The sequence below is a fragment of the Aedes albopictus genome, chromosome 2 (genome assembly GCF_035046485.1).
Source record: "Aedes albopictus strain Foshan chromosome 2, AalbF5, whole genome shotgun sequence".
In the NCBI taxonomy this organism is placed as follows: Eukaryota; Metazoa; Arthropoda; class Insecta; order Diptera; family Culicidae; genus Aedes; species Aedes albopictus.
Genome location: NC_085137.1, coordinates 396,233,712 through 396,258,624, shown reverse-complemented (window position 1 = coordinate 396,258,624; position 24,913 = coordinate 396,233,712). Strand labels below are relative to the sequence as shown.

Sequence of the window (24,913 nt, the reverse complement as noted above, 5' to 3'; positions counted from 1 at the left end):
ACGAGTGCACCGATGAATTGAATTCATCGCGGTCCGAGAATTTTGACACTAGAGCGGGGTCGCTTCCAATCAGAAGTGAAAGATTTCCAATCAGAATTGAACAATTCTGATTGGGAACGACCCCGCTCTAGTGTCAAAATTCTCGGACCGCGATGAATTCAGTTCCTAGAATTCAGTTCATCGGTGCACTCGTCTATGGTCCACTGCACGAATTTCTGCTGGCCTGCTTACTCCCACACGAAATTTGACGTTTGAGCGGTGCCGACACCGCTCAAACGTCAAAATTTCATGTAGGAGTAAGCAGGCCAGCAGAAATTCGTGCAGTGGACCATTGCGTTAGGGTGAGTGAGATAGCGACAGATCTTTCTTCCTTCCCAAACGTACTAATTTTACCGTTTGTTGCGAAATCAACATCAACACACCGCCGCATGTGTGAGTGTGTTTATTATTTTCCTTTCATTACGAGAAAAGTCGCTCCAACGACGACGATGTGCAACGCGTAATTTTCACCAGCCCCCAGTATTTCGAGGAAAACTGCTGATAAGCCATCAGAAATCGGCCTACGCTTGCACTTTTCCGCCCCTGCTCGTCCGGAATACTATGGCCATATCGTTGTTCCAGTGGAATAAAGTGCTAAAAATTGGAGGCTCCCGTGAAAAGTGGTCGTTGATTGTTGTGATTCGCTACTCCGACCGTGAACTAGGCAGCGACTATTGATAGACGACGGGCGGCAGCAGAAAATTTTCAAGGTCACACAGCTGCGGCGTCGGCGAACTACGAATCAGTGAACCAATCGGAACGGAACAATAATGGACTCTACCGGAGACGCCGGCAAGGAGGACGACGACGAGAGTTCGTCCTCTTTGGAAGTGGTGGCATCGCCCCCGGAACGGAAGGGTAGCAGCTCCGAAATGATTCAATCGGCTCTGGATGAGTTCCGTGTCAAATGGCAGCAGGAATTGAAGAAAGATGGTGGGTCCCCCTCGGGTGGGTCCCCTCTGAGGGAGAAGCCTCGCTCCGGCGGTGGTAGCAATGCCAGCTTGCAGAAAGATAAGGAAAACGTATCGATTGAGCAACAGGCGCGAGCGTTGTTTCTGCAAGGGTCGGAACTGGAACATTCAGGTGAGGTGGCTAGCATTTATTACGATTTTTCAACCACACTAGCACAGAAGGGTTAATAACAAAATCCAAAGTGGGCCAAGCGTGTATCGATAAGGAATACATTTACCATTTGTTATGAAATTCTAGCATCCACACTGTCTTCGTTTTTGTGCACTTGCTGAATATTTTTTTTTGCACAGGCAAGGTTTTCGAAGCGATGCGACTCTACCGGAAGGCTGTGCAATTGGTACCGGATATTGAGTTTAAAATCTACGACATCACAAAGCAACAGGACCCGAAATCCGCCGGCATGGACCTAGAAATCGAAAAACTCTCCAACGGAATGACCCAAGTGGATCTGGAAGAAGACGAAAATTTGGAAAACGTCGATCTGGTGTTTCGCTTCCAGTCGCTACTGTCCAAGTCCGGCAAGCTGTTCGAAAGTGCATCGGCCGCCGATAAGATGCTGATAGTGACGTCGGCGCACTTTTCCGACCTCCCGATGGAGGTGATTCTGTACATTCTGCGGTGGGTGGTGTCGAGCGAGCTGGATCTCAAATCGATGGAACGTTTCGCCCGCGTCTGTCGGGGATTCTACCTGCTGGCAAGGGATTCGGAGATTTGGAAACGGGCATGCGTGAGGTAAGGATAAATAATTGCTAACTGATAGGTATTAGAGAAAACCGTACATTTTCCAGCTTTCCTGACAATTTTCATGATATCTGCTAGAGAGGAATGATTAGACATAACGGTCAACCAACTGGGATCTCTTTACTGAATTAGTTGCGGTCAAATTTCACGTATACTCATCTTCTATTGACCCTCCAATTCATTTAAGGACAAGGTATTTGGAGTACATAGCTCAAAATTTCTAGAGCACCGTTTTTTAGAACCGTTGAACAGATTTGGATGAAAATGCATCACGCTAATTGTTCAGTGGTTGTCAACAGCGTGATGCATTTTAATACAAATCCGTTCAACGGTTCTAAAAAACGGTGCTCTACAAATTTTGAGCAATGTACTCCAAATACCTTGTGTAAATTTCCGCACTACAGTTTCGGCCGATTGCCGCAAAATTGCCTGCAGCCTGTTTTCGATGACACGTGCTTGCCGCCCGGTTGCTGCGATGCGAAAGAGGTCGATCGTCGGCGGCGCGGTCTCTCCTGTCCGACCGGCTCGAGTCTTCGTGTCGCTGACGACCGACAACGTGTGCATCGCGACGTCGCGATGTCTGATGGAGCGCGAATATTGTTGTCGCGGTTGGGTCGCGGTGTTCGATGATGCGCGAATGCTGACGATTCGCATCTCTGCGTATAGGGTGCTAAACTGGTATGCCACACCTTGTCCAAATGATGCCGTTAATACTACAACGGCATTCATAATGGATGCTTTTGAAAAAGCTTGCCCTCTGCGGTCTGTGAAGACCACAAGAGGAACCCCTTGGTGGAGCTCTGAGCTGGCGAAACTCAAAAAACAATATAGAACGAGTTTGAACAGACGACGTTTGGCTGATTCGGAGGCTTTCAGGTCGGCCCTCAAAGCCTACAAGAAAGCTCTCCGGTCCGCTGAACAATCCGGCTGGAAAAACCTTTGTACAAATACTTCAAATTTGTGTGAAGTCAGTCGGTGGAACAAAATCCTCGCAAAATCTAAGGATTTCCGAGTGAACGAACTTCGTTTGACAATTGGCGTGAAGTCTTGTGAGGAAGTTCTGCAATGCTTATTCAGCACATACTTTCCCGGATGTGGGGATATTACATCTTCGGATAAACCTGATGTCTTCTCTTGTAGTCGTATAAAGAAGCAAAGAGTTTCAGGCCTATCAGTTTGACCTCTTTTTATCTGAAATGTTTAGAACGCATTGTGGATCATGACATCCGTGATGTTCATCTGGCCAAGGTGCCTCTTCATGTAAACCAACATGCCTAGCAATGTGGTTAATCCACTGTGACTCTTTCACACAAGGTTGTTTATGATATCGAGAAGAATCTCCTAGCAGAATAGAATCGCTTTTGAGGCAATTCAATATGAGCAGTTTCTCTACTTATGGTTTTGCTGACGACTACCTAACATTGTTAGTTGGTATATGCATCAACACACCCTTTTCGACCTAATGCAAAGTGCTCATCGGATAGTTGAGGGCTGGTGTCGTCAATATGATCTTTCGGTAAATGCGAGTAAAACATCTATTGTTCTTTTCACAGAAAAGCGAAACCGTAATAGCGTACGACCTTTGCGTCTCTTTGATTCTGAAATCAATGTGTCTACTACTTGGAAAACCCTGGAATATCGGGAAACCTCAGGAAATTTTATTTAACAGGAAAAAACCTGGAATACTCAGGGAATATCTTGGATACTCAGGGAAATTTTACTTCGATTAAAATAAAACAGATCTACTCAGAAGTAGAGTCCACAGAGTTTACTACATTGTTGTACTTGATATGAATCTGGTAGTTAAAATTAATCTATAAATACTGTTACAAGGATGTTTTTTTCCGAAATTCCGTCAGGGGTTTCTCTGAAACTTCTTTAAAAATACCTATTGGAATGCCTCCCAGGATTTCTCATGTCATTTTTCTTGGTATTCTTTTTTTTATTCCTTCCGGAGACACCTCCGGATCCCTACTGGTATTTTTCGAAGATTCGAATTATTTCCTGGATTCTTCCGAAATTCCTGTATTTTTGCCGATTTCTGCTGAAGTTTTTCACGGGGATCCTACAAAAAAAAACCATACGTTTTTTCGGTATTGTTCCCAGAGTCCCTCGTTGGATTTTCCCAAAGTTCCTCCTGCGTTTTGCCCCTATAAAATTTTGCGGTGTTTCTTTCATGATTATTTCCAAGATCTCCACAAGATATATTGCAGGTGTTTTCGCAGAATTTCTCCCAAAGTTTGCCTCGGGATTCCTCTTGGAGATTTTTCGCGATTCCTTCCAATATCATGAGAAATACTGTTCTTCCCGGAATTTCTTCCAGAGTTGCTGCAGAAGTTATTTATGGAATTTCTACAACAGGTCCTGCAAGGATTTCTTAAGGATTTTTTAACGAATTACGGGAGCTCTTGTTGGGATTGCATCCCAAGTTTCTCCTGAATTTTTTTCAAAAAAAAATCAAGGAGCTTACTTCAACTTGTCAATTTCTTGATTTTGCTTTGGCTGACCAAGCCATGTGGGAAATTACACTGTTGAAAATGCTTTGACATCCATGTGCACAACAGAACATGTGCTTCGATGAACAAATTGAGATTTGAAATTATGAAAAGAAATCCACGTACTCCGGTGAGACTCGAACTCACGACTCCCAATTCGCTAGACGGGCGCTTCTATTCCTTCAAGCTACGGAGTCACTCGACTATCTCCGTCGCCAGCAGGCCTAGAACTGAACTCGATTCCACAATCGCACATGGTTATCTTCTTTTCACAATCCAAACCCCCTTCGGATGGGATTAGATGAACATCTAACACATTGTCTGTTGTGCACATGTATGTCAAAGCAGGAGAGGAAGTTATTTTTAATTGTCGAGAGCTTCGGGCACTGCCTTCCAATCACTTATTGGTATGGCAATTAGTGTGCAGTCGGACTCTCGACGGGTCGGTCCTCGGCCGACCGAATACGGTAAGGGTGACCGTAGCACCTTACAAATGTCAATTTCTTGATTTTGCTTTGGCTGACCAAGCCATGTGGGAAATTACACTGTTGAAAATGCTTTGACATCCATGTGCACAACAGAACATGTGCTTCGATGAACAAATTGAGATTTGAAATTATGAAAAGAAATCCACGTACTCCGGTGAGACTCGAACTCACGACTCCCAATTCGCTAGACGGGCGCTTCTATTCCTTCAAGCTACGGAGTCACTCGACTATCTCCGTCGCCAGCAGGCCTAGAACTGAACTCGATTCCACAATCGCACATGGTTATCTTCTTTTCACAATCCAAACCCCCTTCGGATGGGATTAGATGAACATCTAACACATTGTCTGTTGTGCACATGTATGTCAAAGCAGGAGAGGAAGTTATTTTTAATTGTCGAGAGCTTCGGGCACTGCCTTCCAATCACTTATTGGTATGGCAATTAGTGTGCAGTCGGACTCTCGACGGGTCGGTCCTCGGCCGACCGAATACGGTAAGGGTGACCGTAGCACCTTACAAATGTCAATTTCTTGATTTTGCTTTGGCTGACCAAGCCATGTGGGAAATTACACTGTTGAAAATGCTTTGACATCCATGTGCACAACAGAACATGTGCTTCGATGAACAAATTGAGATTTGAAATTATGAAAAGAAATCCACGTACTCCGGTGAGACTCGAACTCACGACTCCCAATTCGCTAGACGGGCGCTTCTATTCCTTCAAGCTACGGAGTCACTCGACTATCTCCGTCGCCAGCAGGCCTAGAACTGAACTCGATTCCACAATCGCACATGGTTATCTTCTTTTCACAATCCAAACCCCCTTCGGATGGGATTAGATGAACATCTAACACATTGTCTGTTGTGCACATGTTGTGCTACGGTCACCCTTACCGTATTCGGTCGGCCGAGGACCGACCCGTCGAGAGTCCGACTGCACACTAATTGCCATACCAATAAGTGATTGGAAGGCAGTGCCCGAAGCTCTCGACAATTAAAAATAACTTCCTCTCCTGCTTTGACATACATGTGCACAACAGACAATGTGTTAGATGTTCATCTAATCCCATCCGAAGGGGGTTTGGATTGTGAAAAGAAGATAACCATGTGCGATTGTGGAATCGAGTTCAGTTCTAGGCCTGCTGGCGACGGAGATAGTCGAGTGACTCCGTAGCTTGAAGGAATAGAAGCGCCCGTCTAGCGAATTGGGAGTCGTGAGTTCGAGTCTCACCGGAGTACGTGGATTTCTTTTCATAATTTCAAATCTCAATTTGTTCATCGAAGCACATGTTCTGTTGTGCACATGGATGTCAAAGCATTTTCAACAGTGTTACTTCAACTTACTTAATTACTCACTGATTCCCGTGTTTTTTTCGGAGCTTTTTCTAGGCTTTTCCCCGTATTATTCCCAGAGATTTTCTCGAAATCTAACGAAATACATTCCAAAATTCTGGATGCTCATTTTAAGGATTTCTTAAATAGTTGCTCCAGAAGTTCTTGCAAAGATTTTTCTAGAATGGTTTTCTCGGAATGTCTCCTAGGAAAACTTACTAATTTCATTTTATAAGAAATTCTCAAAAAAAAAGAAATCTAGATACAATCGAAATATTAAGAAAATTCAAGGAAGACCCCTAAGAACCTCCATCAGAAATCCCTGGAAGAACTTCTGCAAGAACTTCGCAAAAATCCGAAGAGAAACGGTTGGAAAGCTATACCGGCAAAACAATTTGAGTAATTCCGTATAAATACGGAACTTTGGAAAGGTTTTAGAAAGAAAGATCTCCGCCGGGAGGAATCCAGCAAGAAACTTGAGAAAACCTCTGAAAAAAATTCCGGGAGGTACCCCAGCAGAGACCCCGTGAAGAACTCCTGCAGAAATTCTGAGAGAAAATGTGATAGAAATCCCAATATCAATTCTCAGAAGTGCCGAAAGAACACCAAAAAATCTCTATGAAAGTTATTCATCGGAGTAACCAAAATAATCAATCGTCATCACCAGTTCTACTCAAAATTGTTGAAATACTATCGTAATTTCCAGTTGCCCATTGAGTTTTCATCGAAATCGCAACATAACCATCAGAAATCTAAGTCCAGTTTCAAACTGTGTTAGCAATTAAACGGCCAGGTCAAATGGTCTTTTGAATTAAGGATTGGACTTCCTGAGTGTTTTTTTTCCTGATTTTTTTTTTTTGACATTTCTCATTAAAAAAAATTTTCAAGCAATTACAGTGACCCCACAATTTATGAATCGGCAAAAATGACCACAGTTTATGGATCACTCCATTTGATCAACATGGTGATTCATAAATAGTGTACACAATTTAAGGTGATTCATCGGTGTTGGGTCACTGTAACCCAAAATAATTCTGAGAAAAAAATCTAGATAGGGGAAATAACCTATTCTCGGCCGTTTTGTTCACTTCGTCTTTGGGGGATTTTTGAAACCTATTGAACTCAGAATTGGTCTCAAATCCTTCCCAACTAAGCTGAATTATGTGGCCAAGTTTCAGGCAATTTGACTGACAAAAAAAACCCCATGACGAAGAGAACAAACCTGCCGATAATACCCATTGTCACCCTATGTATATTCCAAAGCTGATCTGTGTTTCATGTTCGAAGGAGTTTAGCAAAAGCACAAAGAACAGACATCCACACTAGAAGAAATTTCATACAGAAAGTTGTGTAAGGATTTGAATCCTTGCTTAAGTAAATGTTATATCCTAGAGTTCGGGGTAGCCGAGACACATGGCAGTGTAATAACGACTCCAGGTGTAAACGAGAACAAATTAAAATGTGACTTTATTGACATGAAACATTACATTACAAGACGCGACACGTATATACAATGACGGTTACAAAACTTCTAAATCTAATGTCTGCTTTTGTGTATCAACCGATCGGTGAGCGAGCAGAGCGGCGAGAGTTGATATATTGTGCAGTGGTTCTCAACAGTAAGGATGCCAACCAATACACGATGCAGTCAACTCGGGAATACGAAGGTCCCAGATAGGAAAACAGAGGCAGCAGCAGGGCGAAGTCAACCCGGGAAACCGAAAGTCCCAGGCACGAAGCAAAAAGCAAAAACTGCTCATACTCTACCCGGGAATATTAAAGTCCCTGGTAAGGGGGCATTGGCAGTAGCTGAGAGTCGTCTATCAAGGAATCTAAAAGTCCCAGATAGGAAAACTAAGCCCACTGCTACTCAAAATCCGCTATACACGGAGGTTGTGAGCCAAGTACGCATAGGAATAATACCAAAGGACTATCCGACTACAGCTCTAACAACACAACAGCTAATATTGGTACAAGACACCATTATTAACAAAGTAGTGGAAAATCGGGGAACAGATGTAAAACCGATTTTCAGAGGCTGCACCATAAAAACAGGCTTCCTTGTTATCAACTGCCACGACCAGGCTACAGCGGACTGGTTAAAAAGGATAACTCCGAGCCTACTTGTATGCGAGGGAGTTGAGTTGATAGCGGTCGACGAAAAGAACATTCCTAGATCGGAAATCTTGGTAGCCTACCTGCCAAAAAGCGCCACTAAAAGCAACGAGCAAATAATGGCATTCATCGAGTCACAGAATGACATGGACACGGATTCCTGGAGAATTCTGCAAAGATCTTCCCCTAACGGGAATGATGTTGAGCTGGTTCTCACAGTGAACGAGGACTCAATGCAGAAATTGACAAGATGGGGATTTCAAATCAACTACTTGTATCACACTGCAAAACTACGTCGGGTCAAGAAAAGCAGGATCGACAAGCAGGACAGTAACACTGACTGTAGAGAGGTTCAGGATATGGCAATGGAAACGGAAGTCGCCAGTATGATACAGGGCAAAGACCTAGGGAACACGCTGCCGGGCCCTCAAGTGGACCAGCAGCAACAAATTCCTGGGCCAAGTCCGGTAAATACTACTGGTGATGAATGTGAAAGTTCGTCTAAAACTGAATCCCAAGAAGGAACTGCTAAAACGAATCCGAAAAAGGATAATAACCGTGGTGAGAACAACAGTAGTTCACTGGGAATGCAAAAGAAGGTCCCAGAAATCTCCAAAGAGTCCACCACAAAAGGCACAAAAACTAAGCCGACGATCCGCCAGTCACAAAAAAGCGGATCGTCAAAGCAATGACCAACATAAAATTGGTTCAGGCAAACCTACAGCATGCAAGAGGGGCATCAGGCGTACTTTTGCAAAGGTTTGCCAAAGAAGACCTCGACCTGGCGTTAGTACAGGAACCGTGGGTCAACAATCATAGGGTGATGGGCCTTACTACACCAAAATGTAAGTTACTCTATGATGATAGCCATCCTTCTCCAAGGACAGCTATCTTAGTAAATGGAAGGATTAATTTTACTCCTATTACAGAATTTATCAAACGAGACATCGCAGCCATCAGGGTGGAGGTTCCAACAACCAGGGGTAAGTCTATCGTTAATATAGCATCAGCTTACTTTCCTGGTGATGAAGAAGAAGCTCCGACGTCCTCAATCTGCGAATTTGTCACCAGCTGCAGACAACAAAACCAGCAATTTATTATCTGCTGCGATGCCAACGCTCACCACACTGTATGGGGAAGCAGTGACATCAACAAACGAGGTGAGTCCCTTTTAGAATATATTTCTGCTAATAACATTGATATATGTAACAGAGGGGACAAACCCACATATGTTAACTCAAGGCGACATGAAGTACTTGATTTAACACTTTGTAGCCAAATTCTAACAGATAGAATTACCTCTTGGGAAGTATCTGACGAGGTATCTCTCTCAGATCATAAGCATATCACCTTCTCAATAGAGAGGGGAGAGACCGTGAGGGAATTCTATCGAGACCCCAGGAACACCAACTGGGATCTCTACAAGCAAATTCTTGCGAACAAGCAACCTCTGCTGGACGAAAAAATAAGAACAGCAGAGCAACTAGAAGAAGCTTCTAGGATGGTCACTAACAAAATTATACAAGCATACTACGAAAGTTGTCCACAAAGGGAAAGGAGTTCAAACAGGAAAGTCCCTTGGTGGAACAACGCTCTACAAAAAATGAGGAGGAAAGTAAGAAAACTCTTCAACAGAGCAAAAGCAACTTCGGATTGGGGCCAATATAGAAAGGCTCTAACCGAATATAGCACTGAAATAAGGAAAAGCAAACGAAGACATTGGAGATTCATGTGTGAAAACATCCAATACACTTCAGAAGCGGCCAGGCTTCAAAAAGTCCTTTCTAAGGAACACTCAAATGGCCTAGGCAACGTTAAGAAGGATAATGGCACATTCACCAGAAGTCCTTCAGAAACATTGGAAGTACTGATGGAAAAACATTTCCCAGGCTCATTTGCTGTTGATGAAAATTCATCGGGACAATTGAGGACAAATTCTGGACGCAATATGAACAGAAAAGATGCACTCATGGAATCCCGAAAAATTTTCACAGTGGCAATGGTGGACTGGGCAATAAATTCCTTCGACCCTTTCAAATCTGCTGGAGAAGACGGCATTTTTCCGGCGCTAATACAGCACGGTAGGGACATAATCATCCCTGCTTTAGTTGAGATGTTTATTAGTAGCATGACACTGTGCTACATTCCCAGTTGGTGGAATAAGGTAAGAGTGATATTCATAACAAAAAACGGCAAACGGGACAAAACACAGCCTAAAGCATACAGGCCAATAAGCCTAACCTCAATTATACTCAAAATAATGGAGAAGATTCTGGATGAGCATATCAAAGGCTCGTTTTTAAAAGCTCACAAGCTAAATAAATTACAGTTTGCCTATTGCAAAGGCAAGTCGACGGTAACAGCCCTTCACACGTTAACACAAAAAATAGAAAAAAGCATCAAATACAAGGAAGTAGCGTACTGTGCATTTCTTGATATTGAAGGTGCGTTTGATAACGCTTCACATGCTTCAATCAGATCAGCTATGTATAAACGGGGCTTTCATGGCTCAATCGTTGACTGGATCACTGCAGCGCTGAGAAATCGATGTATTGTCTCTAGACTGGGCGAATCAACCATTAAAGTAAGTACGTCTAAGGGCTGTCCCCAAGGAGGTGTACTTTCACCATTGCTGTGGTCTTTAGTTGTTGATGACTTGCTTAATAGTTTAGTGGCAATGGGATTCGAAGTCATTGGTTATGCAGATGATATCGTGATAGTGGTAAGAGGGAAGCATGATGAAACGCTATCAAACAGAATGCAAATAGCGTTAAACTACACTCTTGCCTGGTGTAAAGGAGAGGGATTAAACGTAAATCCCTCAAAAACTACTCTTGTAATTTTTACAAGAAAAAGAAATGTCAATATAAAGGCACCGTCCTTGGATGGGGTACAGTTGACATTCTCCTCCAGGGTGAAATATTTAGGAGTCATACTAGATAAAAAACTGAACTGGAGTGAACATCTAGAGCATGTAGTAAATAAGGCAACAACTGCTCTTTGGGCCTGTCGGAGAGTGATCGGGGGAAAGTGGGGGCTAAAACCCAGGATAGTTCATTGGATCTACCTGGCAGTTGTTAGACCCAAAGTCTCTTATGCCTCTCTAGTCTGGTGGCCTAAAACCAAAACCAAAACAGCCCAACGAGTGCTGGCTAAACTTCAACGTTTAGCAACAGTGTCAATAACAGGAGCTATTCGAAGTACTCCTGGTTCAACACTAGATGCCTTAATGCATCTGCTACCCTTGCACCAATTTGTGCAACTAGAGGCAAAGAAAAGTGCCTTGAAGTTAAAAAGATATAAGAACATCTTAGAAGGCGATCTAACAGGACATTTGAAAATCTTAACCAATGTTACTGTAAATCCACTAGTAATACAAAATGAAGACTGGATGGAACCAAAATTCATCTTAGATATACCATACAAAGTTTCGATTGATGATCGGAGCGTATGGGAATCAGGAGGACCAACGGTTCGACCAGGATCTATTGTATTCTATACGGATGGATCGAAAATGAGTGATAGAACTGGGGCTGGAGTATATGGACCCAGGACTAAACTCGCCATACCAATGGGTAAATGGCCAACGGTGTTCCAAGCTGAAATTCAAGCTATTTTGGAATGCGCTGCCATCTGTCTTAAAAGAAAATATAGACATGCGAATATCTATATCTTTTCAGACAGTCAGGCAGCTTTAAAGGCAGTCTGCACATTTGAATGTTATTCTAAGCTAGTATGGGAGTGCATTACACTACTGAAGGAACTGGCTGGAAGGAATACTGTAAAATTATTCTGGGTACCAGGTCATTGTGGAATTGCAGGCAACGAAATTGCGGACCAGCTAGCTAGGGAGGGATCTCTGGGTGCCTTGTATGGACCGGAACCCTTCTGTGGAGTATCATCAAGTGCTCTATCGATGGAGCTAAAAAAATGGGAGAAACAGAGCGTAGGAGCAAACTGGCATACTGCACCTGGAATATCCCAGTCAAAGAGATTCATCGTGCCAAGCGTGAAAAACACGAACACACTACTGAAACTTAGTAAACGCGAATTAAGTGTGTACACAGGATTGTTAACTGGGCACTGCCCATCTCGACACTTTCTATTGAAGCTCAAGAAGATTGAATCAGAAGAATGTCGGTTCTGTGGTTTCAACTCTGAAACCTCGGAACATCTACTTTGTGAGTGTAGTTTTCTCTTTAAGAAGAGAGAACGTTATTTCGGTGGATGTATCATGCATCCCCGAGATATCTGGTGGAATATAAATCCCAAGAAGGTAGTGGCTTTCATTTTGGAAGCTATTCCAGACTGGGGTATAATGCAGGCCTAAAAAAAAACAATCGCTAGTTCTTAATACTAGTGAGTGTACTAATGTACTGCATAAAGCAACTGGGTCTTACCACAATAGATCAATTAATGGTCGCAGTGGTTGTGTACCCCTACACAGAGATGGCATGCTCCTCAGTGCGAAACGTGAGAAGAGAAAACATACACTCTACACACGACTTTCAGCGAGAGCGAGGGTGAACTACGCAACTTTTTTCACACACAAACCAGCCGCTCACTCTCTGGCATCCATCAGCGGCACACTCAAAATGAGTGCTCAAACAAATGATAGAACAAGCATGTTTTTCAGTTTCTGCGTGCACATTTTGTGCGCACAGAAAATGTGCACACAAAAATTCGTTGAGTGCGCACTCAGTCGTGCTTCCAGTGCAATACTGTGTGTACCACAGGGAGTATGAAAGTACTATAGGGCACTGCACTGTTTTGATTTTGTATAGGATTTTGACGTTTCGTGGCCTTGTTGTTTACAAAATTTCTGTAAGAGTGAAAGAGAAGGAGATAATTTCATGCACTGCCCTATTACGCCGCCTAGTAGCAAATGCATTTGCTTGTCTAAGATATCACATAAATCACAGACAAATAGATGTTATACTAACGAAATTTCAATCTCATATATCTCATGATCCTGATTACTTAGAGAGTTGGTGTCTTCGGCAAAGTTGTTTGGCTGGTCAAGGACTAACCGATGATAAAACTTAAGATTCAAAATTCCACCGCTAGGCGGTGCTAGTGAGTTAACAAATTTTATTTTTCATATATATCAGGAAAATTTGCAAAAAAATGCAACTAGCGCCGCCTAGCTGCAGAAACTTGAACCAAACTGCAATTATTCTGAAAGCCCTTGATCTACCAAACAATATTGCCGAAGACACCATCTTTCTATAAAATCAGGATGCTGAGATATGCGAAATTTAAAATTTGTTTGCTCTTTAGCGCCGCCTAGCGGTGGAATTTTGAATCTCAAGTCTCATTATCGGTTAGTCCTTGACCAGCCAAACAACTTTGCCGAAGACACCAACTCTCTAAGTAATCAGGATCATAAGATATATGAGATTGAAATTTCGTTAGTGTCACATATCTATTTGTCTGTGATTTATGTGATATCTTAGACAAGCAGATATAACACTGACAAAATTTCCATCCCATATATCTCAGGATCCTGATTACTTGGAGAGTTGGTTTCTTCGGCAAAGTAGTTCAGCTGGTCAAGGGCTTTCAGAATATGGACCGTATGATTCGTGATTTCATCGCTAGGCGGCGCAAGAGAGCGTACAAATTTTACATTTCACATATCTCAGCATTCTGATTCTTTAGAAAGATGGTGTCTTCGGCAAAATTGTTTGGTAGATCAAGGGCTTTCAGAATAATTACCGTTTGGTTCAAGTTTCTGCAGCTAGGCGGCGCTAGTTGCATTTTTTTGCAAATTTTCCTGATATATATGAAAAACAAAATTTGCTAACTCACTAGCACCGCCTAGCGGTGGAATTTTGAATCTTAAGTTTTATTATCGATTAGTCCTTGACCAGCCAAACAACTTTGCCGAAGACACCAACCCTCTAAGTAATCAGGATTATGAGATATATGAAATTGAAATTTCGTTGCAATTTTTTGCAAATTTTCCTAATATATTTGAAAAACAAAATTTGTTAGCTCACTAGCATAGCCTTTTGGTGGAATTTGGAACCAAAATATCCATCAACTGTAAGTTCTTGACCAGCTTAAGACGTCTGCTTGTCTCTGATATCACAGGATTTGATGCCCCTTAGCGGGTTTTGGACACACTGGCATGCTTTCGGTTCACCAAATGCTCAAACAAAACTGACCCCTTTGAACACACTGCGTGTGCACTGAGTTCTGTTTTTTCTGCGTGCGCGCAGAAATTGCGCACTGGGATTATGATCTGCGGGCACTCATTGCTCTCACGCAGCACTCTAATCACCCGCACAAAAACTCTGCGTAAGAGAAATTATGTACATTTTATTGTGCGTTTTTTCTCTCGCTCTTTTGTAAGAAAAATGAAACTGAGAAGTTCAGTGAAAGATGAGCGAAAATGGGCACAGTTTCTGCGTGACATGCCATCCCTGCCCCTACAGGGAAAAAAAAAAAAAAAAAAAAAAATACACGATGAAAACACTCGTGCAGCCAAACACCATATTGCCACAGTATTTCGACTACCACTTGTAATTTTCCTCGCCCCTGATCTCCAAGAGATTGAAGAGGAGGTTGGCCGGTTGAAAAACATCAAAGCCGCTGGAGCAGATCAACTACCAAGCGATCTTCTTAAATACGGTGGAGAAGCACTGGTGAGAGCACTACACTGGGTCATTACCAAGATTTGGGAGGAGGAAGTATTACCGGAGGAATGGATGGAAGATGTGTGTCCCATCTACAAAAAGGGCGAAAAATTGGATTGCGGGAACTACCGCGCGATCACACTACTGAGCGCTGCCTAAAAGATACTCTCTCAAATTTTATGCCGCCGACTATCACCGATTGCAAGAGAATTTGTGGGGCAATATCAGGCTGGATTCATGGGTGAACGCGCTACAACGGACCAGATGTTCGCCATCCGCCAGGTGTTGCAGAAATGCCGCGAATACAACGTGCCCACACATCACTTGTTCATTGATTTCAAATCGGCGTATGATACAATCGATTGAGAACAGCTATGGCAGATTATGCACGAATACGGATTCCCGGATAAACTGATACGATTGATCAAGGCGACGATGGATCGAGTGATGTGCGTAGTTCGAGTATGAGGGACACTCTCGAATCTCTTCGAATCTCGCAGAGGGTTACGGCAAAAGATGATGGTCTTTCGTACTTGCTGTTTAACATTGCTTTAGAGCAGTGGTGCTCGGGCTGGAGGATACCGCGAACCAAATTTGCAATTCGGGATCGACCCGCGGGCCGCATAAAACATCGATGCACAAAAACAACAAAAAGAACAATCTAAAGCATATTTATTATAAATCTGAACTGTTCAGTTTAGATTAATAAGTTTGGTTGAGAAAAACGTTTGAGCTTCAAATTGAAATTTAAACAAACAATTCAGAAGTTGCCCCCTAGATTTGCCTTGAAGCCACATCAAGAACTTTTCAAGAAGCTTTTACAAGAATTTCTTTTGAATCGCTCCAAAAAAGTTTGCTGGATTTTCTCCTGAAATTTCTTGTGGAGTTGTTTCAGAAGGTTTTCGAGAAATTTCTTGAAGTTTCTTTTAGTTTTTCTAGAATTTTCTAGGAACATCTCCAAGAACTCCTCTTAGATTTGCCTTTGGAACTGCCCTGAAGTTACTTCAGAAATTCCTCATTAATCGTTTCCAAGAATTTCTCCTAGAATAGCTTCCGGATTTTCCCGAAAATTTTCCAGGAGTTTCTTGAAGGTTTTAGTAAATTTTTTCCATAAGGGGCTGTCCGTAAACCACGTGGTCATGAGGGGGGGGGGGGGTTCGGCCAATGACCATTTTGTATGGACAAATAAAAAATTTTGTATGGACTAATGACCACGGGGGGGGGGTTGAAAAGTCCCAAAAAAATGACCACGTGGTTTATGGACAGCCCCCAAGGCTCTTCTAAAGTTGATGCAAGACTTCATCATTAAATTTCTTCAAAATTTAGATTTTTAACAATTGCTTCCGGAAGTATCTTCAACATTATCTTCTAAAATTGCTGCATAAGTTGCTTCAAATTTTCCTCAGGCGTTCCAAGCATCTTTTGTGTCTTGATGCAGTTGGTTCTGAAATCTTGTTTGTAGTTACTCCTGAAAATTCTCTTTTTGTTGCTCGAGGAATTTATTCTAAAGTTGTTAAAGAATTTTCTGTTAGAGTGGTACCAAAACGGGTCTGGTACGTTTGGCATAAGGCCGTTTGGCATAATGCCATTTGGCATAAGGACGTTTGGCATAAAGGACACTTGGCATAAAGGACATTTGGCATAAAGGACGTTTGGCATAATGGACATTTGGCATAAAGTACGTTTGGCATAAAATGATTTCAGTAAAAAGTGACATACATACTTAACGTAAAAGAAGGATAAGTATACAAAAGAAGGATAATACATTATAATGCCATAACTTTTATGGATATAATATGCAGACAAGGATGATTTGCTAGAAAGAACCATTACCGGAATCTAAATTGCTTGTATCGATGAAGAACAGCCTATATACAAAAGAAGGAACATTCCCCTTCCGAAAAAAAAAACAAATTCATGGAAGCAAAAGGTTATTTCGAAAATATGGGATCCAATATAATGCACCAACAACAAGTTTGCCTTCTTTCCCTTGAAGGCTGTTCTTTAATTTTTCTCCAGAGGGAAAATATATTTCACATATTCTTTATGCCAAACGTCCTTTATGCCAAACGTCCCTTATGCCAAACGTCCTTTATGCCAAACGTCCTTTATGCCAAATGTCCTTTATGCCAAATGTCCTTTATGCCAAACGTCCTTATGCCAAATGTCCTTATGCCAAACGGCCTTATGCCAAACGTACCAGACCCTACCAAAACATTTTTCTAAGAGATGCTCCTATAATTTCCGCCACAACTTTCTTATTGAGTTTCTCCATATATTGCGTTGAGTTTCTCCATATATTCTCATTGAGTTTCTCCATATATTTCGCTTAAATACTGCAACTAATTTTTAAATGATTCAAGATTACATTTTTAACAAACTTTCATTTGATTCGTACCATTTATAAATAACTGTAAGCTGGCTTCATGACTTAGCTGAAATACCGAAATATTTCGGAGTTGCAATTTCGATTCTTACCAGAACGGATTGTACTTTTTGTGTTCAACACTGTCAAATTGATCAGCATTTTTTTTTTTTGTTTTATTTCTTAATGAATTTAACGAGTTATTTCAAATAATCGTCCAAAAACTTCGATTCGTCTTAAAGTACCCCGCGGGCCGCATCTTAAGGCTTGCAGGGCCGCAGGATGAGCACCACTGCTTTAGAGGGTGTAATGAGGAGAGCGGGGATTTTTTTTTCTGTTCGGGTGAGCCACTGCGACCAGTATTTAGATCTTTTGTGACATTACCCGTATCCTTAGTATTTAATGCATGTCGTACTACTCTATTGTCATTGAGAGGCAATGAAGCATCGATTTCTATACAGTACCTGTTTTGTTGTCCCAGAGGTGCAAGAAATAGATTACGATAAAAAGGTCCCGTTATCATAAAGATTTAAATCCCAATGAAAGAGCGCCCCTAATCAAACACAATCTATTTGAATTCTGAGAAAAACAAAACGGTGGTACTGATATTTATCCATGCATCGGAACTCTAGCCCCATCCATGTCTTGCTTCTAGTATAGTCCCAGGACAACAAAAAAAACCGGGACTATAGGGTAGTTGCAAAACTCTGTCAAATAAGAGAATGTGTTCTGCAATAAGAATGCACGTGAGTCCTTGAATTACCAGAACTTAACAGTCCTTGATAGGTTAGTACGCAATTAGATACGTAAAGCATGTTTGTTTTCCTAGCATCAAGTGTAGTCTCGGGTGGGCAAAGTCCGATTCTTCAACTATCAGCAAGGCAGAATAAATGCAATTTTATAAACTGTCACCAGTAACAAGGACTTTGTACCATGAATCCTTCTCAAACGAATCGGATTAGTCAATAATGTGTCGAAGACAAAGTACATGATGGCAAAGGGCTCCAGGGAGGAATCACCGCGCCCGCCACCCCGAATTTATATCGACGGTGATGAAATCGAGGCGATTGAAGAATTCGTGTACTTGGGCTCACTGGTGACCGCCGACAACTACACCAGCAGAGAAATTCAGAGGCGCATTGTGGCAAGAAATCGTGCTTACTTTGGACTCCGCAGAACTCTACGATCGAATAAAGTTCGCCGTAACACGAAGTTAACTATCTACAAAACGCTGATCAGACCGGTCGTTCTCTATGGGCACGAAACATGTACCCTACGTGGAGAGGACCAACGCGCCCTTGGAGTTTTCGAACGGAAGGTGTTGCGTACCATCTACGGCGGAGTACATATGGAAGACGGGACTTGGAGAAGGCGAATGAACCACGAGCTGATCAGCTACTAAGAGAACCAGCCATCGTCCATACCGCGAAAATCGGGAGGCAACGGTGGGCGGGTCACGTCATCAGGATGTCGGATAGCAACCCGACTAAAATGGTTCTCAAGAGTCATCCGACCGGTACAAGAAGACGTGGAGCGCAGCGAGCTAGGTGGGTCGACCAAGTGGAGCACGATCTGCGGACCCTACGCAGAGTGCGGAACTGGAGACAAACAGCCATGGACCGAGTGGAATGGAGGCGGCTACTATGTACAGCAGAGGCCACCCCGGCCTTAGCCTGATCGATAAGGTAAGGTAAGTTGTAATCTTCCTCAGTGTCAGTTATCCATTACATAGGGCGGAATTAAAAGGTCTCTCTCTCTTGGCGTAACGTCCTCATTGGGACAAAGCCTGCTTCTCAGCTTAGTGTTCTATGAGCACTTCCACAGTTATTAACTGAGAGCTTCCTCTGCCAATGACCATTTTGCATGCGTATATCGTGTGGCAGGCACGAAGATACTCTATGCCCAAGGAAGTCAATGAAATTTCCTTTACGAAAAGATCCTGGACCGACCGGGAATCGAACCCGTCACCCTCAGCATGGTCATGCTGAATACCCGTGCGTTTACCGCCTCGGCTATATGGGCCCTTATTAAATTAAAAGGTACGAAACTGATTACATTCATTCGATGATTTTTAATTTCGCAATTATTTATTTCAAAATGAAGTCGTAATAGGGTATTGTGCCATTTGGGCAGGTGTATCTATTTTGGGCACTTGCCGCTATAACTAAGTCAATTTCAAACCAATTGATTTGAATTTTTGTACAGAGTTAGATACTGTACGTGACTAACTCTGGACAAAATTTCAAATCAATCGGTTTGAAATTGACTTAGTTATAGCGGCAAGTGCCCAAAATAGGTACACCTGCCCAAATGGTACAAGACCCTAGTACCAGCTCGTCTTCTTCACGAAGAAAAAGTTTTCCATAAAATTTAGAAATGTTATATAATTCAGCCATAGTCAATGATCGTTCCTGGATTTTGATGCGGACCTCAAAAACATGGCCGCGTGACAGGATGCTGGAGATCACCAAGTCCAAGGTACAAATCCTATCTTGCCCAGTAGAAATGCGGGTGGGTGTTTCCAGAGCGTGTATGTTTAAGTCCGTGGATTCATTGAATATCTTTGGTGACACGTGTCTAACTTGTAGATGTAGAACACGGAATAGCCACTTCTCTTGGACACTATTTTAACCACATCAGAAGTTAATCAATGTCTTGCCACACGGTGCGAATAAAAAACACCAATCCCGCGGTCATTCTCATTTCACTCCTCATACTATAATTGAAATTTCACAATTTGAAGATTGGCACACCATCGCCAAACGGGCAGTTTCTTCCGCTGATAAGAGCCGGCTCTACTGGAGAAAATACCACGGGAACGCCACTCGAACACCTCCTGCTCTACCATCCAAACCGATGTGACGGTAAGCGCCTTGGTGGAAGATGCCTTCCGCAATCCTTGATTTGCACTTTGCGGAACTGTGCGGCCTGTTACTTACCTTTTTTTTCTGGTACAACTTCTGCGGGGCAGCTAGGATGATGATGACAACATCCGCCGGGTTTTTCCCGTGCTGAAGTAAACGTTGTGAGTATCCTAAATTCTGGATGCCGATTACGAGGTTTTTATGTTTGTAGCGACGACGACGACGACGATTGCGGATGTAAACAAGACACATTGTATTAAGCGTTAAACATACTCGCTATACGTCGTATAAACTGACAAACCATTATATGATAAACTATGTCAGAAATGTGTCGAACGGAATCACAGTAACTTAGACAGAATTGTTTGAAAGTATTCAGTAGTTTTCTATAAAGGTTGAGTTTATAATATTCATTTTTTCATCTTCTTCCAAGTAATTATGATTGGTACAGTGGTATAGTATCAGGCTATGGATCTCAAGGTTCTATGTTCGAGGCTTGCTGATAGCTCCGTTTTTATTTTTTTTTTTATAATTTGGGACATCGTAACTCTAGCCACATGAAATCATTTTCATTGGTAATTTAGGGCATCGTATTACTGTTTCGATGAGATCGTGATTTGTCGTCTGAAGTATGTATATGGCCTCCACTTTGGTACGTATATAGCAGTTTTGTGCATTTTATACGAGTGAAAAGGTTCTTATATAGTGTTGTAAAACATAAATTATACATACCAAAATGTTTACTGGGACGTCCTGTGACACTTGTTCATATCGCCCACCAGAAAGGATGGTTAGTCGATGCGAATATTCCATCTGAACTAGCAGAGCGTTTCCCTATGGTTCGAGCCTTGATAGTAGGAATGTTGGTCACTAATTGTTAACTATGGTGTTTGATCTGCCACCACAGTAATATCGACAGCTTCGATTGCCCGCGTCGAAGTTTCGAACTGAGTAAGAAATTCCGTTCCTCACCAGAATCACTACTTCTCTGTCACGGGTGGCATTCGGCAAGTCTCGATCCGTACGCACAAACCTGTAGCTTTTTGGTACATTGTGTTGTTGAGTTGAAGCCAGGTTTCCGTGATCTCAGCGATGTCAATGTGGTGGTTTCCAAGGAAGTGGAAAAAATGCTCAGTCTTGTTTCGGATGGTAACAGCAGTTCCAGGACAACACCTTGAGTGAGCTAAGATTGGTTATTGTAGACGTTCTTGATGATAAGCTCGCTGTTTCTAGATATATTCCTAGAATTAATTCAGATCTTACACAAGACTTTTTGCTGGAATTTCTCTAGGATTTTTTCACTTACAATTTTTTCAGGGATCTCTTCCTGTTTTTTAGGATTCTTCTGGTAATTCTTCCAGAAACCGATTTAACAGTAGGTAAAACAAAAATAAATATCGCAATAGGGATAACACCATCAACAATAATCGGCATCGATGCCACAAAATGCCAGAGGATATATTTAACTTATAAAATTATCATCAAATCTCTTCCGTAGGCTATGGGGTGTCAATGTTGGCCACCTGAAGGGATCGCCCTTCGGAACGTGGCGCGAGATGTACATCAACCGGCCTCGGGTCCACTTCCACGGATGCTACATCAGCCGGACCAGCTACCTGCGCTACGGCGAGAACAGCTTCCAGGATCAATTCTATCGGCCGGTTCAGCTGGTGGAGTACTACCGGTACTTTCGGTTCTTTGCCGACGGAAAAGTGCTGATGCTTACCAGTGCCGAGGAACCACAGGTTTGCGTTGGTAGGCTTAAGAATCGGTACGCGCTTCAGGCCGAGACCCTTCATGGACACTACAGGTACAGGAGGAATGGGCGGATCTCTTAGAATTAGAAGATCAACGACTCGTTTCTGCGCTTTCAGATTGCACAACGATGAAGTGATCATTGCGGTGCAGCGTAATCGGTCCAACATCCAGAATCAACGTCCGGGGCGCAAGAAGGAGATTACGGGAGAATACGGTCAGCAGACGTTCTACCTTGAGCTGAACATTGTGAGCAGCGCAAAGCGGGCCTACTCGCAGCTGCACTGGAAGCAGTATTCGGTATGTAGCTAACAACTTATAGCCTGTATTAGTACAAATGGTTTGCGGGATTCCAACAATTACGAATTGTTATATCAAAGATATGAATGATTTACAACAGGTTCAAACCTGGTTATGCTAGTTCAGCTGAAAGTCTCATTCTAAAATCCACCTTAAGGTAACTTTTGCCATCTGAATCACGAAGTTTTTTTTATAATTTACGTTTGCCAAATCCTATTGTTCAACATAAAATTCTATTGTTTTTTTTATGAGTTGCATTCTACTGCAGTGTATTCCATCGCAGTATCACCGTATCACAACTTCCCGTGTTACATCTATCTATCAGGTACCAACTAATACGATAGGCGAATGTCATAATGTGAAACATGGTTCAGAATTCTTATCTAATCGCGTATTACCTGCGTTGAGTACACTCGCCTCCAGTTAATTGGCTATAGAGGTGTGTCAAATTTGGGGAAAAACTGACGTAATTGTCATTTATATTTAGAGCAGATTTTTGATAAATGATGAGATTCATTTTTGTAGACATTCCGCTACTTATATCTCCGAAGGATGGGAAACATACTTCAACGTTGATATACTAGCAATACCATGTCTAATCTAACCTTTTTTCTCTGCAGATGGTTCAAACGCGCAACGACCAAGAGAAAACCACGCTCTTTGAGTTGGCACCCAATAAATATCCGCCGCTTTACTTTTCGCGCGTCAAGAGCTACCACCAGGAGTCGGAAGGCCCCCTCAAGTAGATTCGCAGTTGCATCTTTACAAACACACACACAGTGACAACAAGGTAAGGAACGAAAGTGATTATTGTTTTCAGAATCTTACATTATTGCTATTGATGGTTTATTTCCACATAAAATGTGCTTAATATTACCCTAAAACAAAGCGACACAATCAAGTGTCTTTGAAAACCTAGCCAGACGAGTTACCAATCATGGATTACATCTAGAAGCGAAAGAAAGCCATGAAAACTGAATCTAGGTGGCCGGTTATTAGACTGAATGGTACCTGTAACAATTTTTGGTCAATGTTTTGAGAATTTCTTCAATAATGCGTTTTTGGAGATCTATGTCATTTGGCATTAAGGTCGTTAGGCATAAGGTCACTTGACATAATCAGGTATCAGAAGGCCGGCTCCAGAGGTACGTTATCCTCCATTCGGGACATTTGTGTCATCGCCATACATACAAGCCTATTTCATCATTTACCTGAGGGAGAATGGGACAAGGGATGGGAATTAGGAAAGGGAAAGGTGATAAAATAGGATGGGGTGCCATAGAAGAGGGAATGAACGCATAAGCGTAACGAGAGCTCATAGCACATACCACAACGAGGTTAATCAGTGCCCTGAAAAAAACACTGTAAAACGCATAAGCATAAAGAGAGCCTATAGCTCATTGGAGGTATCTTGCGACGGCATGCGACTTCCAAAATGACATTGAAAGGCACGGCACGTCATCGAAAGCATCCTCATTATTCAAGAAATCACCCAAGCAAAAACTACGTTCGAGCGAGTGCTTTCTTGAAAACGTATACACCTTTGTGTAAAAGCGTCACATCCCAAATTGGGAGGCATGTGAGTTCTCATGAACAGGCATGTTAGCCAGACGAACATCACAGATGTGATAACACAAGTTTACAAAATAAAACGAAAGTCATGAACTTCTGTCAACGACCAAAACTTTTGAAGCATAATTTAGTGCTGATTTCGAAACCAACCTTCAAAAAATTTTAAGTAGAACAGTTTTTGAGTTTTAGCTCAATATCGAGTTTTGCAACTTTTCAAAATATGTAATTTACTAAAATTCAAATATATTGCGCTTTGTTCAGCCAATTTTAAATCTTTTTCCATAAATTGAAAGCTGAATACAATACCATTCGATCATCTGAATACAGGTTTTGCGACAGATTGATGAAATTCAAGATATTGGCGAGTTTTAGGGACGATCTTCTTAAATTTTAGCAAAATTCTTAAATTTTTTTGAAGAAACGTATTTTTTTCAATAAGAAAAAACCAACTTAAAAATTCTTTCTCGACGTTTATTTGACATATCATATGTAGGCGAGTTACAGTAAAAATTTCAGCTCAATCGGAGCATTGATTACGGAGAATGAGATGTTTGAAGTGAGCGACTTTGCTTAAAAATAGAACAAAAATCGATTTGAAATCATCAACCTTGTATGGAAAGTCGAAAAAATTTCCGCTCTACTGTAATTTTTTTCTTTCGCGTTTTCGAACTCAGGGCATGATTCTACACCAAAAATGATCATCAGCTTACCGAGTTCAAAAATGCTGTAAACTAGTGTAATCGACAATGCGTTTCAAGCATTTCATAAAGAACGAGATAACCAGATAAATCTGGAACTCATTCTTTCTTTATACAACGCACGCACTTTTTCGGGATAAACCTATCAAGTAATTTCACGCCATGAAAATACCCAATAGAAAACTACAAGAGTTCAAAACATGTTTGAAAAATTCAAATCCGTCTGGAGAAAAATAGGATAAAGCCCCATTTGCTCCTGGAGATTTGAAGTAAGCAGAGCTTTTTAATGCCCACTAAATCGATTCTATAGCTACAATCCTCGGGGTAAAAGCTAAAGATTCGTAGTTATACAAATGACTGGTTTATCCGAAGATATTTTGAACTTGAACAGGTCAGAGTTCCATTCAGGAATACCTCTTGCGGTCCGCACAGACCGAAGAGGACAAGCTTCTTTCAAAGCAATAGCTTTGGTATATTGTTTGTGCAGTTGAAAATCTGAATTTTTGACACGCGAAAATCGATATTTCTCCTAAACCGT

At 42.0% G+C, this 24,913-nt stretch overlaps 2 protein-coding genes across 2 annotated transcripts in view; both read left to right on the top strand.

The window, feature by feature from the left end:
• Window positions 1-24,913, top strand: part of LOC109414878 (DAZ-associated protein 2) — a 353,216-nt gene that overhangs the window by 194,570 nt on the left and 133,733 nt on the right. The gene's annotated exons all lie outside the window — the stretch shown is intronic.
• LOC109414881 (F-box only protein 9) lies at window positions 422-23,024 on the top strand. Its single transcript, XM_019688726.3, has 5 exons — window positions 422-1,122; window positions 1,302-1,743; window positions 21,549-21,860; window positions 21,925-22,105; window positions 22,726-23,024. The coding sequence occupies exons 1-5, from the start codon at window positions 810-812 to the stop codon at window positions 22,849-22,851; spliced, it is 1,374 nt and encodes a 457-aa protein (XP_019544271.3). The 5' UTR covers window positions 422-809; the 3' UTR covers window positions 22,852-23,024.

Bases quoted from the DNA above. Each gene is read 5' to 3' on its own strand.
- LOC109414881 (XM_019688726.3), top strand. From the start codon at position 810: ATGGACTCTACCGGAGACGCCGGCAAGGAGGACGACGACGAGAGTTCG. The intron at 1,123-1,301 runs GTGAGGTGGCTA...TTTTTTGCACAG, and splicing joins GTCGGAACTGGAACATTCAG to GCAAGGTTTTCGAAGCGATG. The intron at 22,106-22,725 runs GTATGTAGCTAA...TTTTCTCTGCAG, and splicing joins TGCACTGGAAGCAGTATTCG to ATGGTTCAAACGCGCAACGA.